The sequence below is a fragment of the Notamacropus eugenii genome, chromosome 3 (genome assembly GCF_028372415.1).
Source record: "Notamacropus eugenii isolate mMacEug1 chromosome 3, mMacEug1.pri_v2, whole genome shotgun sequence".
Classification (NCBI taxonomy): Eukaryota; Metazoa; Chordata; class Mammalia; order Diprotodontia; family Macropodidae; genus Notamacropus; species Notamacropus eugenii.
In genome coordinates, this window is record NC_092874.1 from 36,671,855 (window position 1) to 36,685,910 (window position 14,056).

General features: G+C 38.5%; 1 protein-coding gene across 2 annotated transcripts in view; it reads left to right on the forward strand.

Moving 5' to 3' along the window:
• TBC1D5 (TBC1 domain family member 5) overlaps positions 1–14,056 on the forward strand; it is a 636,101-nt gene that overhangs the window by 328,355 nt on the left and 293,690 nt on the right. For both annotated transcript variants that reach the window (XM_072651232.1, XM_072651233.1), the window contains one exon: positions 12,901–12,967. In XM_072651232.1, coding sequence (XP_072507333.1) covers positions 12,901–12,967 — 67 coding nt within the window. The remainder of the gene's footprint in view (positions 1–12,900; positions 12,968–14,056) is intronic.

Here is a 14,056-nt window from a genome sequence, read left to right on the forward strand (position 1 = left end):
GTGCTGGTGAAGTGTCCAAGGATGATACTGTTTGAGCCTGAATGATCAGAAGGATGCTGGTCACCTTACAAGTAAATAGGAAGTTTTGGGGGCATAATGAGTTTATTTGGTTATGTAGGGCCTCATCCAGTTTGAGATATTCCAAAAGGTATTGGTAACAGCAGGACTTGTACTCAGGAGTTTGTTAAGCACCTAGTAGGGGTAAAGCACTGTGTAGGTCCTAATGATAATTATAACAAAAACTTTATGCATACTATATAGAGGGGTATGTGTGTTTACTATGCCACCTAGCTGTCCCTAAAATCCCATTTTCTATGAGGAAGCCTTCTGCAATACTTCTTAATTCTAGGGCCTTCATTCTTCCAATTCCTTCCTATTTATGCTGTATATAGCTTGTTTGTGCATATGTGTTTGCTTGTTGTGTCCCCATTAGATTGTGAGTCCCTTCTTTTTTTGCCTCTTCTGTATTCCAAGCCTGGGACGTAGTGTCTGCTCTGTCCCAGGCACTTAATGAATGTTTATCAACTGATACCACAAACCACCAAGCACAAAGTAAACAGTTAAATAAATAAATTTAGTTCAATTGAATGAAGGCCCCTTCCTCTTCCATAGGGGCAATAGGAAAAAAAAAAAAGGAAGCTGCTAAGAATCATAGCTTTTAGACCATCTATAAACATTTTCTTAATTTGTAGCTGTTTTAACTGTAAGATCCTCCTCTATTGACCAGTAAGAGGATATAGCATTAAATCATACCATTATTGACTTTCTTGTTAAAAGCCAGAAAAGGAAGTTGCAACAAAATGAAAGGATGACATGTAGGATGTCCCTCCAGAGGCAAATAAAGGACTTGGAGTTGGCATTTTCATATGTCCAGAGGCAACAAGAAATAGCATTTTGTAGGACACTTTGGGGTTTTTTTTTCAGTGTAGTGTTCATGATTTGCAAAGAGACAACCATGAAGATAATTGCAACTTATGTGCCAACATCTGGTGCAGAACATGAGGATGTAGAGAAATTCTAGGAAGAATTTTATGACATTCCAAATTAAATCAACATATACTTAAATCCTCAATGACTTCAATGTAAAGGTGGATAGAGGTGATGAAAAATTTTTTGGAAAGTGTGGGTCACAAGTAAAAAGTGAAAAAGACTTGTGGATCACAGGGAAACTGCATGCCTACCTATAAGGAGTACTTTCTTCCAGATCAGAATTAGACACTGCTGGATGTGGCAAGTACTTAATAACATTACAGAAGATGAAGTTGACTGTATTCTTAGGCAAAAAAAAAAAAGATTATTAATGTAGGAACCATTTCTACATCAGATATATGTATCTAAAAGTTTTTAGAGCAAAGGTTTAAATTATTACTAACTAGTGAGAAACAGTTAAAATGGAAGGAAAACATAACATCTAGTTGAGAAGACATTTCAGCAAGTTGTTCACTTTATAGGAGACAGTGTGGCCTAGGGAATGGCGTCCTGGGCTTGGAGTCCAGATGATCTTGGTTTAAATCCTCCCTCTAACATTAACACTGTGTTCCAGGGAAATCATTTAACTTCACATGTCTGAAGAAGGTACTTAGAGTCTACTTCATCCTAGTATGATCTGCAATGTTGAAGGGAGTTCTCTATGGTCACAGAATCAAAGATCCATCACATAGTATTTGCCTGTTGATGCCCTTTGACCCACTCATCTACCCCCCCAAAAATGGAAATGGATAAAAGAGAAGACATGAACACAGACTAAAACTGTTTGCTACCTGGTTGGTTGGTTGTTGTCCTTCGTTCTTAAAGAGGACCAAGATGACATCACCATGATAAAGTGCAGTTTCAGTGTGTGTGACTGTGGCTGAGAGCTCAGAATGCTCTACCACAGATTGGGCACAGATAGTCGGTGTGAATATTTGGGGTGGTTACTCCAAATGTGCGTATCCTATGTTTACTTTGTGCTGTCTCAATTCTGCTTTGCTCATAGAGCACAGAACCTTTTCTGATGTGGGCACACTATGCTGAGCGGTCTGTGCCAGTGTCTCCCATGATACAATCAAATCCAAAGTTCTTGAGGGAGACCTTGAGAGTGTCCTTGTATCACTTCTGGACACCATGTGATCTCCTGCCCCATGTGAGTTTTCCATAAAATAGTCTTTTTGGCAAGCATACATTTTGCATTCAAACATCATGGCCAGCACATCAGAGTTGCACTCTCTGAAGCATAGTTTGAATGCTTGGCAGTTTAGTTCGAGCAAGGACCTCAGTGTCTTGTACCTTATCCTGCCAGGTGATCTTCAGAATCTTCCTACGACAGTTGACAGTTCAAATGGAAGCGATTCAGTTTTCTGGCATGGCGCTGGTAGACTATCCATGTTTCACAGGCATACAACAATGAGGCCAGCAAAACAGCTCTGTAGACCTTCAGTTTGGTAGTCAGTCTAATACCTCTTCCCTCCTAAACTTTTCTTTGGTGCTTCCCAAACCCTGAGGTACCTCTGGCAATGCATGCATTAACCTCATTGTCAATTTATACATCCCAGGGAAAGTACACTACCAAGGTAAGTGAACTTATCCACAGCATTCAAAACTTCTACATTTGTTGTAACCAATTGTTCCATGTATGGATGGTGTGGTGGTGGTTGATGAAGCATCTGTATTTTCTTGGTATTAATTATGCAGCCAAAATTAGCACAGGCAGCAGAGGAGAATTGATCCATACTTTGTTGCATCTCAGCTTCAGAGGCTATGTTGAGTGCACAATCATCTGCAAACAGAAAATCATGCACCAACACTCCCTCCACTTTGGTCTTGGCTTGTAACCTTTTCAAATTGAAGAACTTACCATCAGTACAATAGTTGACCTTGATGCCACGTTCATCTTCTTTGAAGGCATTTGATAATATTGCTGAAAACATCATGCTAAAAATCATGGGAGCAAGCACACAACCCTGTTTCATTCCACTGGTGACTCAGAAGGCATGAAAATATTGTCCACTATCTGGAACCCAGGCAAACATGCCATCATGAAATTGACGTACAGTACTGATGAACTTTTCTGGGCAACCAAATTTTGACATAATTTTCCATAAGCCCTCATGACTAATAGTGTCAAAGGTCTTGGTCAAATCTACAGACGTTGTGTTTTGCTCCTGGCATTTCTCCTGGAGTTGTCGAGCAGCAGACACCATGTTGACTGTTCCTCTGCCCTTCCTGAAGCCATACTGCCTCTCAGTTATATGACCATCTTCCAGGTGAAGGATCAGCCTGTTAAGGAGAACTCTAGCTAGAATTTTGCCAGCAGTGACCAAGAGAGAGAGATCCTCCTATGATTGTCGCAGGACAATCTATTTCCTTTACTCTTATAGAGATAGACAGTGGAGGCATCCTTGAACTCCTGGAGGATAACCTCCTCTTGCCATATAACCTAGAAAATTTCAGTCAGCTTTTGTATGAGCAATGGTCCCCCTACCTTGTAAATCTCAGCTGAAATAGAATCAGCACCAGGTGCTTTGCCACATGAAAAGAGCCTAATGGCCCTCAAAGCCTCTTCTTCAGTTGGAAGCTCAGCTAAGGAGGGATTGACTTCAACCTGAGGCAAATGGTCAAGGGCCTCAGCATTGATTGATGATGGTCTGTTGAGAACACCATGAAAGTATTGAGCCCATCTCTCTAGAATCATGTCCTTATCATTAATCAATGTAGCTCCATCAGCACTGAGTAGTTGTAATGCACCATAGGTTTTTGGTCTGTAAATAGCTTTCAGTGAATCATAAAAGCACTTTGGATTGTTACTGTCAGCATAAAACTGAATTTCATCTGCCCTTTTACCGAGCCAGGAATCCTGCATCTTTCTAACCTTTTCTTATACTTTACTTTTGATGGAATTAAATGCTGCCTCCTTAGAGATGGATGAATTGTCCTGGTGGTAAATCTGTGGAGTTCTCCTTTTCCGTTTAGCAGCTTCTGGATTTCCCCATCATTTTCATCAAGCCAGTTTTGGTGTTTGCGAGTGTTCTGACCCAGATTAGCAAATGCAGTGCTGTACGCAAAATCTCTGAAAGCTTCCCGCTCCTTTTCTGCATCTCTGTTGCCAACTGTGTGTTGGTTCAACTTTTCCTCCAAGTTAGCAACAAGCTGTTCATGCTCAGAGAGAGCTCTAATTTGTTGACATTAATTCTTCTGGTCATCATTTTGCCATGGGGGCGGCACTTTTGATGAATGCAAATATTTAGTTTGGAAAGGATAAGTCTATGATCAGTCCAGCACTCTGCACCACACATTGCCTTCATCACTCTCACATCATGTCTATCTCTTCTTCTTATACAATCACCTAAAGATCCTATAAACCATTAGAGTGAGCATATACTTTGTTGGTGTATGGACTTTTTTTTAGGCAGCTTGATGATCTAGTGGATTGAATGTTGGGTTTGGCATCAGGATAACCTGAATTCAAATCCTGCCTGAGCCATTTACTAGCTTTGTGACCCTACGTAAGTCATTCCCAGTCTCATTTTCCTCATCTGTAAAATGGCAATAATAGTAACACCTCTGTTACAAGGTTGTTCTTAGGAACAAGTGAAATGGCATAGATAAAGTACTTTACACACCTTAAAAGTGCATTATAAAAGATCACTATCATATTTTTCAAGCCGAGAGAAATTATATTCCAGGGCAATACAGGCTTAGAATATATATTTGTTTATAAAATCTTTCATATGATGACAGTGGAAAGTTATGAGTAATATATAGCCTCTTAAAGCTGTTATAGGCAGTGGGATGAAAAAAGAAATTATTGGAACCCGTTTATAAAAACAAACCAGCTAAGCCATCTCACGATAAGAACATTTAAAAGTCAAACTAGAAAGACAGCAAATAAAAATGGCAAAGGTGTCAAAATTTCTAGAATAAGTTGAAATGAAATTAATGAAAATCAGGGCACGTGAGAGAAGTGTCAGTTGTATTAAGACAACTCTCTCATTACTGAGCATATATAGCCCAAGGAGGTAAAAATATAGACATAAGATCCTACATATAACCCTAACATCATGGAAATCTTTTTTTAATATCAGATAACTGGAATCTCTGATAAGGGTTTTGTATCCACAGTGTGTAAACAACAGATACATCTAAGACCAAAATTCATTCACCATTGGATAAGTGGTCAGTGGATATGAATAAACGCTTCTCAGTTGAAGAAATGAGAAGTATTCAAAATCACATGAAAGAATGCTCCAAATCACTACTACTAAGAGAAATCCTAATCAAAATAACTGTGAGTTTTCATCTTAGACCCTGCAAATTGTCAGAGATAACAAAAGATGGGAATCATCCACACTGGAAGTGTTGTAGGAAAAGAGCTGCATTTGTGATTTTTGATGGAACTGTGAATTAGTACAACTGTTCTGGAAAGCAGTTTGAAATTATGCAAATGAAGAGACTAAAATATCCACATCCTTTGACCCAGAGATTCTTTGGAGTTTATACCTGAGGGAAGCCATCAGTGAGAAGAAAATTACCATAGTTATCAGAATATTTATACTCACACTTTTCATGTTAGCAGAGAATCAGAAATAAAAGAGATACTCATTGACTTGGAGAAAAAAAATATGGTACCTGGATGTAATGGAATATTACTGTGCTGTAAAAAATGATGTATAGGATGAATACAGAGGAGCATGGAAAGATCTGTATGAGCTGATGCAGAGTGAAGTGAGTACAGCCAAGAAGCAGTGTACACAGTGGCTATAGCAATGTCAATGAACAGCCACACAGAAGAAATGAATGTTGCAAAATTATGAGGAGCAAACATGACTAGAAAGAAAGGGAAAGGAAAGCTATGGGATATTTAAAAATACATCAGTGAAACCTATTTTGAAAAACAAATAGCATCAAAGTGGGTACCTATGACTTTGGGGGATGGCTAAAAAACTATGACACCTACTGCTTAGGGGAACCTAAGTAAAATGGTGGAAAGAGTGCTGGACCTGGAGTCTGGAAGACTCAAGTTCAAATCCAGTCTCAGGCATTTACTGTGTGACTGAATAAGTCATTTAATTTCTGTCTACCTCTGTTTTCTCATCTGTAAACCCAAGGTGGTTGGGCGGATAAAATGAGAAAATATTTATAAGGGACTTTGCAAGTCTTGAAGCACTATGTAAATGTTTATCATGATGAGACCATGTAAGAGAAATTAACATGCAGAATTCAAAGAAACAGAAGACTTTTATGAACCAGTGCTAGACAAGGGAAACAGAGTCAGGAGAATAATATATGCAGTTAAATAAACAAAAACATCGTTAAAAGGCAGCTGAACTGAGATTCAAGGGAATGATCCAACTTGGTTCCAAAAAACAAATAATGAGACATAACTTTCCCTACTGATACAAAATATATCCCTAAAATAATTTCTTTTTTTAATTAAATCATATACCTCTAGTGACTATTCACTTTGCCTCAGAACTTTATTAATTGTGTCCACCTTTCCCAGACTCCTCAGGCAGCAATTAAAAAAGTGAAGAATCTAATTCTGTAGTTTTCCATTCCTTAGAAATATTTTCAAATTTTCCCCCTAAAGGAAATTCCTGGGGATGGAGCCAAGGTGGCAGAGTAGAAGGATGAACCTGCTCTAGCTCTCCCCCTATATCCTGTAATATACATGTAAAAAATGACTTTAAACAAATTATAGAGCAGCAGAAACCACAGCCACATAATGACAGAGTGAAAGAGATTTCCAGCCCCAGACAGCCTGGAAGGCTGACAGGAAAGGGCTATCACACCGGGTTCAGAGTGGAGTGCATCCCAGCCTGGGCCAGGCGGCATGGACAGAAATGCAGCAGGCTTCAGGGTGCAGAATCACGTGTAGCAGCTGCGGTTCCCAGATTTCTCAACCCACAAGTAACAAAGACAGTTGCTGAGGTCAGAAAGAAAGCTCTTTCACATGAGCACAGTCTGGCCTCAGTCCGGCCCCATGGTGCAGCAAACACTGTGGCAGCAGCAGCTTCCACTTTTGGACCCCTTGACCTAAAGACAGTGGGAGAATATAGCAACTGATCTGGGTCTCAGTCCTGAATAGTGGTCCTCCCTGGCAGAGCTGGTGATGACTGTGGAGAGGGAATCCTACTTGCAGTTCCAGGCCAAAAAAGAGTAATTGTGGTTACTCACAGACCAGAGCATAGTCCAGGAGAGGAGTAAATTCCTCTCCCTTGATTGGGCCACTTTGGGGGAACTGAGAATTTACAAATCCCTAGAGATATCTCAGAGAACAGCTGCACAAAACCTCTGAAGCCTAGGGTAGTATACTATCCACTTGACAAAGAACTCAAAATTCAAGTAACTGGCTGAGACAATGCCCAAAAAAGGGGAGTGGGAGTGGAAATAAGAGTACAAAAGGATACTTTCTTGGTGAAAAGGTATTTTCTTCCATCCTTCTGATTGAGGAAGAACAAAGCATATCATCAGAGGAAGATATCAAAGTCAAGGCTTCTGCATCCAAAACCTCAAAATATATGCAGTGGTCTCAGACCATGGAAGAACTCAAAAAGGATTTTGAAAATCAAGTAAGAGAGGTAGAGGAAAAATTGGGAAGAGAAATGAGAGCAATGCAAGAAAATAGTGAAAAGTGAGTCAAAAGCTAGCTAAAGAAGACCCATAAAAATGCTGAAGAAAATAACACCTTTAAAAATAGACTAACTCAAATGGCAAAAGAGCCAGTGTCCAAAAAGCCAGTTAGCAAAAGAATGCTTTAAAAAGCAGAATGGGCCAAATGGAAAAGGAGGTTCAAAAGCTCACTGAAGAAAATAGTTCTTTAAAAATTAAAATGGAGCAGATGAAAGCTAATAACTTTGTGACAAACCAAGAAATTATAAAATAAAACCAAAAGAATGAAAGAATAGAAGACAATGTGAAATATCTCATTGGAAAAACAACTGACCTGGAAAATAGATCCAAGAGAGATAATTTAAAAATTATTGGTCTACCTGAAAATAATGATCAAAAAAAGAGCCTAGACATCATCTTCCAAGAAATTATCAAGAAAAACTACCCTGATAATGTAGACCCAGAGGGTAAAATAGAAATGGAAAGAATTCACCAATCATCTCCTGAAAGAGATCCCAAAAGAAAAACTCCTAGGAATATTGTAGCCAAATTCCAGAGTTCCCAGGTCAAGGAGAAAATATTACAAGCAGCCAGAAAGAAACAATTCAAGTATTGTGGAAATACAATCAGAATAACATAAGATTTAGCAGCTTCTACACTAAGGGATCAAAGGGCTTGGAATATGATAATTCCAGAGGTCAAAGGAGGTAGGATTAAAACCTAGAATCACCTACCCAGCAAAAGTGAGTATAACACTTAAGGGGAAAAAATGGAATTTCAGTGAAATAGAGGACTTCCAATCATTCTTATTGAAAAGACCAGAGCTAAATAGAAAATTTGACTTTCCAATACAAGAATCAAGAGAAACATGAAAAGGTAAACAAGAAAGAAAAGCCTTAAGGAACTCATTAAAGTTGAACTGTTTACATTCCTACATGGAAAGATGTTATTTGTACCTCGTGAGACCTTTTTCCAATATTAGGGTAGAGGGAATACATACATACATATGCATATATATATATATATATACACACACACACACACACACACACACACACACACACACACACACACACACATATATAGAGATATATAAAATGTATATGTATATGTAGGTATGTATGCATATGTATATTGGAGGTATGTGTGTGTACATGGGCATATGTACATATGTGTGTATATATATATACACAGTATATATACACATATGTATGTATATGTATGTGTATACACACTCATAGAGGGCATAGGGTGAGCTGAGCATGAAGGGAGAATACCTAAAAAAAATAAAATTTACTGTTGAATGGAAAGTACTAGGAGTAAAAGAAAGGGAGGGGTAGAATGTAGCAAATCATCTCACATAAAAGAGGGAAGAAAGAGCTTTACAGTGGGTGGGGAAGAGGGGGGAGATGAAAGGAAATAATTGAGCCTTACTCTCGTGGAATTTGGCTTAAGGAGGGAATAACATACATTCAGTTGGATATGGAAATCTATTGTACCCTGCAGGAAGGTAAGGAGGAAGGAGATAGAAGAGGGAACATAGTAGAAGGGACAACAAATTGGGGAAAGGGATAATCAGAAGCAAACACTATTGTGGGAGGGCAGGTCAGGGGAGAGAATGGAATAAATGGAGGGCAGGATAGGACAGAGGGAAATGTGGTTAGTCTTTTACCACATAACTATTATGGAAGTGCTTGGCATTGTTACACATGTATATGAGCTATATTGAATTACTTGTTTTCTCAATGAGAGTGGGTGAGGAGGGAGAGAATATGGAACACAAAGCTTTAAGAATGAGTGTTAAAAACTGTTTTAACATGCAGCTGAAAAACAAAATGTACAGGCAATGGAATATAGAAATCTATTTTGCCCTACAGGAAAATATAGGGGAAGGGGGATGGAAGAAGGGTGGGAAATGAAGGGCATACTGGAGGAAGGGGTGGATGGGATGCATGCTGTCCTGTGCTGGGGGGTGGGGAGAGATGGGGAGAAAATTTTTTATTCAAAATCTTGTGAAAGTGAATGTTGAGAACTGGAAAATAAATAAAGTATATACATGTAATACATATATATATATGAAAAGAAATTGCTTATCTTGTTTGTCTTTTCTTGATAAGGATTGTAACATGCTAAATGAAGACTGTCACGTATGCAGTCAGATTTAGTTGCACTATCAGTCAGTTTTACCTCGATATTTTTCTTAACTATTACTAGTGGAGATTTATCAGGCAAAGACAGTAGTATAAAATACAAAAAGAAATCAATAAAACAAAACTAAAAGAAAATGAAGAGGGGAAAAAAGAGTCGATTCTCTGTAGTATTTCAAATGTAGAGCTTAATTGGAATGCCTGTTGGATAATATCATACTGTGTACACATACTAAAGAAACTTCTCAGACTTAGCATGTCCAAAACTGAACCCATCAGCTTTTCCACCAGACTTATCCCTCTTCCAACTTGCTGTATTTCTGTCAACAGCACTTCCATTCTTCTAGTGTCCCACATTCATAACTCTGGTGTTTTTCTTAATCCTTCCCTCTATTACCCCACATGTCTAGTTGTTAAATATTGTCATTTCTATCCCCAGGATATCCTGGATCTAACTCCTTCTCTCCATTCACCTTAGTTCAGACCCTTATCGACTTCTGCCTAGATTTATTACAAAGTCCTTCTACTTGGTGTCCCTGCCTCCAATCTTTTCTCATTCCAGTCCATCCTCCATGTTCCTGCCAAGGGAATTTTCCTTTTAGCACATCTTTTTCCATGTTTCTCCTATATGCAATAAATTTCAGTAGTTTCCTTTTGCTCCTAGAATTGAATATAAGCTCCTAGTTAACTTTGGAAGCCCTTTGCAACTTGGCTTCATCCTCTTTTTTTCAGGCTTATTGAATATTGCTCTCCCTTTCATACTCTGTGACTAAGCCCCACTTGCCTTTCCTTGGTTCCTCTTCCATGACCCTCCATCTTCTGTCACTGTGCCTTTGCAGTTGCTGTTTTACATGTTGGAACTGTATTGGATCCTCACATCCAGCTCATAGCATCTCATTCTCCCTTCAAGATGCAGCTCAAGCACTACCTTGTGAAGCCTTTCCCAAGCCCCTTAAATGCCTTCCCTCCCAAACTACCCTGTATTTAACCACTTTGTACTTATTTGTATGTTTTGCATTTGTTCTTCATATACTTCTGCCTGTGTTATCTCTCCAAGTGGAATGTCAGCTGCTTGTTGATAAGGATTTTTTCATTAATTGTATTATCTGTAAGGATAATGCAGCACTACTGAGTACACAGTGCTTGACACACAGTAGTACTTATTAAATGCTTGTTTATTAAGTGAATTGTTGGTAAATTCCTTCAAATAATCTATTTTGAAGACAAAGTTGTACTGATTTTGTAATAGCCTCTAACACTGCAGACCCTCCTGATTGAATTTCATGAGCATTTAGAAGTGTTTGGTCTAACTGTCCACATAAGAAAAACCTAGTCCAGGGAGACTATCATCCAGATTATGATAAATGAGCAGTTTGTTAAGCTCTTCTGTCAGTAAATGTTGAATAGGCACTACATTTTGGCAATGAGTTGTCTAGCAGGAGAGGAGAGGGGAGGGGTGGAATAGAATGTGAGAGAGAGAGAGAGAGAGAGAGAGGTGGATGGAAAGAATAAGCACTTATTAAATGTCTGCAGTGTATCAGTACTGTGTTACCTATGTTTTGAGAATGTAAATACAACCAAATAAAATGGTCCCTCCCAAGGATTTTATATGCTATTGAGGGAAGACAACATGTAAAGAAGATCTGGAAACCTGGGGCAGAGTAGTAGAAAGTGTACTTGGACAGAGTCAGAAATTGGCCTGGATGTAGAGATGTCCAGAGAAGGAGTTGAGACAGGAGTAAAGTGAGCATAGCTGAAGCCCTCCATGAAATGATGGACGAGGGTAGAGTAGGATACCCACCAGGTAGGACAGTGTGACTCAGAACAAATGTTTCTCCAGGGTGGAAAGGCAGGTAGCAAGGAAGTGAAGGAATCCAGAGAGCTGAGTCAGATAGAAGCATCCTGGAGATAATGTGTGCTTTTAATGACATAAGACTTCTCCATGAAACAAAGCCCCAGCTTTCAAACATCACTAATCTTTTATTGGAGTGGGAGGGGGGATCTACTTTGATGAGATCCTGGAAATATTGAAGTTTGCCTCCCAGAAAAAATGAACTTTCTAAAAAGTTTTCTGATTTAAAGTGCCCATTTACAAAGACTTAAAAATACTACTGAACCTCTTTCAAAATCTGCATTCGAAATATTAACTGTCTAAATTAATAAAATAATTCATTCAAAGGAAATCGGCACTAAAGTAATTATAACCCACTCTTTTTCCTGTAATGGAAATGAGGATCAAACTGAGTATATAACTTGCCAAGGTCAGAAAACTCTTAGTGGCAGAAACGAATAGTATCTTAAGTCACCACAGAATCAATACTTTCAAGTTGTGGTGCTGGAGAAGATTATTGAGAGTCCCTTGGACAGACAGCAAGGAGATCAAATCAGTCAATACTTAAAGAAATTAATTCAGGCTGTTCACTGGAAGGTCAAATACTAAAGCTGAAGCTTAAATAGTTTAGCCATATTAATGAGAATACAGGACTTACTTGAAAATATTGAAGACAAAAGGAAAAGGGGGCAGCAGAGTTTGAGATGGAGAGTGTTGTGGAAACAGCAAATGTGCACTTGGAGAAACTTTTGAGAGATAATGGAGGGTAGAAGGGTCTGGAATGTTTTGTTCCATGAAGAGTTGGACATGAGTGAACAACTGACTCCAGACTCAGGGCTTTGTTACCCTCTACCCTGCCCTCTTCTGTCATGCTAAGTGAAGTAAGTATCTCATCAGGATTCTCCTGGGGGAGGTTTGTGCTCACTTAAGATATGTAGTGTGTGGAAATTAGACAGCTAGAGGGACATATGATGTTTTGTTCCTCACTCGTCACAAGTGTAGTTGAATGGCCAACAAAAGATGCCAGTGTCAGATTTATTTAAAGGGTTTCCATCCTGACGATGACCCTAGCTATCTGTCCACTATGTAGACATCACTGTGTTGCCCGTTCTGCTGACAGACATTTATCTCTTTTGTGCCTGCTAGTAATTTGCATGGCAGTTTACTTTTGATAATACCAGTGTCCAAATTCCGAAAACAATCATTTGTTCTCAAGAGTCACTTCTTTCACCAATACACTCAAGTTATATAGCTAATATGTGCGTATGTATACGTCTATATTGCTTTCGCTTTTTCTGTTTTATTTCTGAGCATTTTGCAATTTTTATTTTCTAGGTGAATCCAATGAAAATGGAAGAATAAATCCTACCACAGACTCTGATGGAACTTTTATTTCCTACAGGTAGGACCTGTGTCTGTCATATAGCTCCTGCATACCTTCTCCTTTCAGTAAATTTGTAGTGGTGCTGAAGCTTTCTGTTTACATTTGATAATATTTCCTGCTATTAAACATACTCAAGGTTTTATACTATTAGTCCACTGACCCCAAGAGGGTTTAAAGAAAGCTCAAAAAGAATTCATAATAGTATTAAATGCTGTTTGTCAACATTTCATTTGCGGGCCTGTCAGGAAAAAGGGCAGCATTACATTTTGCTCAGTGGCAAAATAATATACTGGTAAATAAAACATGTACCCATTTGAACTTTTGTTAGTGTTTTTCTCCTAACTTGACTTTTGCTTGAGTAAATGTTTGAGCATGTTTATGTTTTGATAGTGAATCCAGAGGGGATAATAGATTTTTTGTTATCATACAACTGATAAAAATGGGTTAAATGCTGAGATTTATTTTCTGCAAAATACAATTTAAATACTGAGATTTTTTTTTTGAATGGCAGTGATGCCTAAAAAATGACATTTAGTTTGTAGCCCTTTATTTTTATGAGTAATTCATTCTCTTGACTCATTTTTAATGGTGGTATAAATTCACTATGAAAGCATGGACTGTGATCACAGATTTTATAGACTTAACATATTAATTTTAAGCAGTTAATCAGCCAACATTTATTAAGTACCTACAGTATACTAAGCACTATGATAGATGAAGGGGATGCTAAGGGAAATGAAGCACAGTCCCTGCCCTCAAGGAATCCCCATTCTGTAAATCGAGAGAATAAAATGTCTATGAAGTAAATACTAAGTAATTCTGAAAAAGAATTACTGCGGTTTGGGGCATCCTTGCAGAAAATGAGCAAGTCTAGATAAGACAGACCATGTATGCAAAGGCACACATGAGGAGATGGTCCTGTGTGTGCAGAGACATCAGTTTGGATGAATTCTGTAAGTAGTGCTAGAGAGTGATGTGTAATAACACTGGGAGGTAGGTTGGGGAAGGGTTGTGAAAGAACTTTAATGCCAAAAAGGAGCTGGAAATATAGTACTGCTCATCAGCTTCTTTGTATTGCAATTACCACCATAGATTTTATTTCCCCAT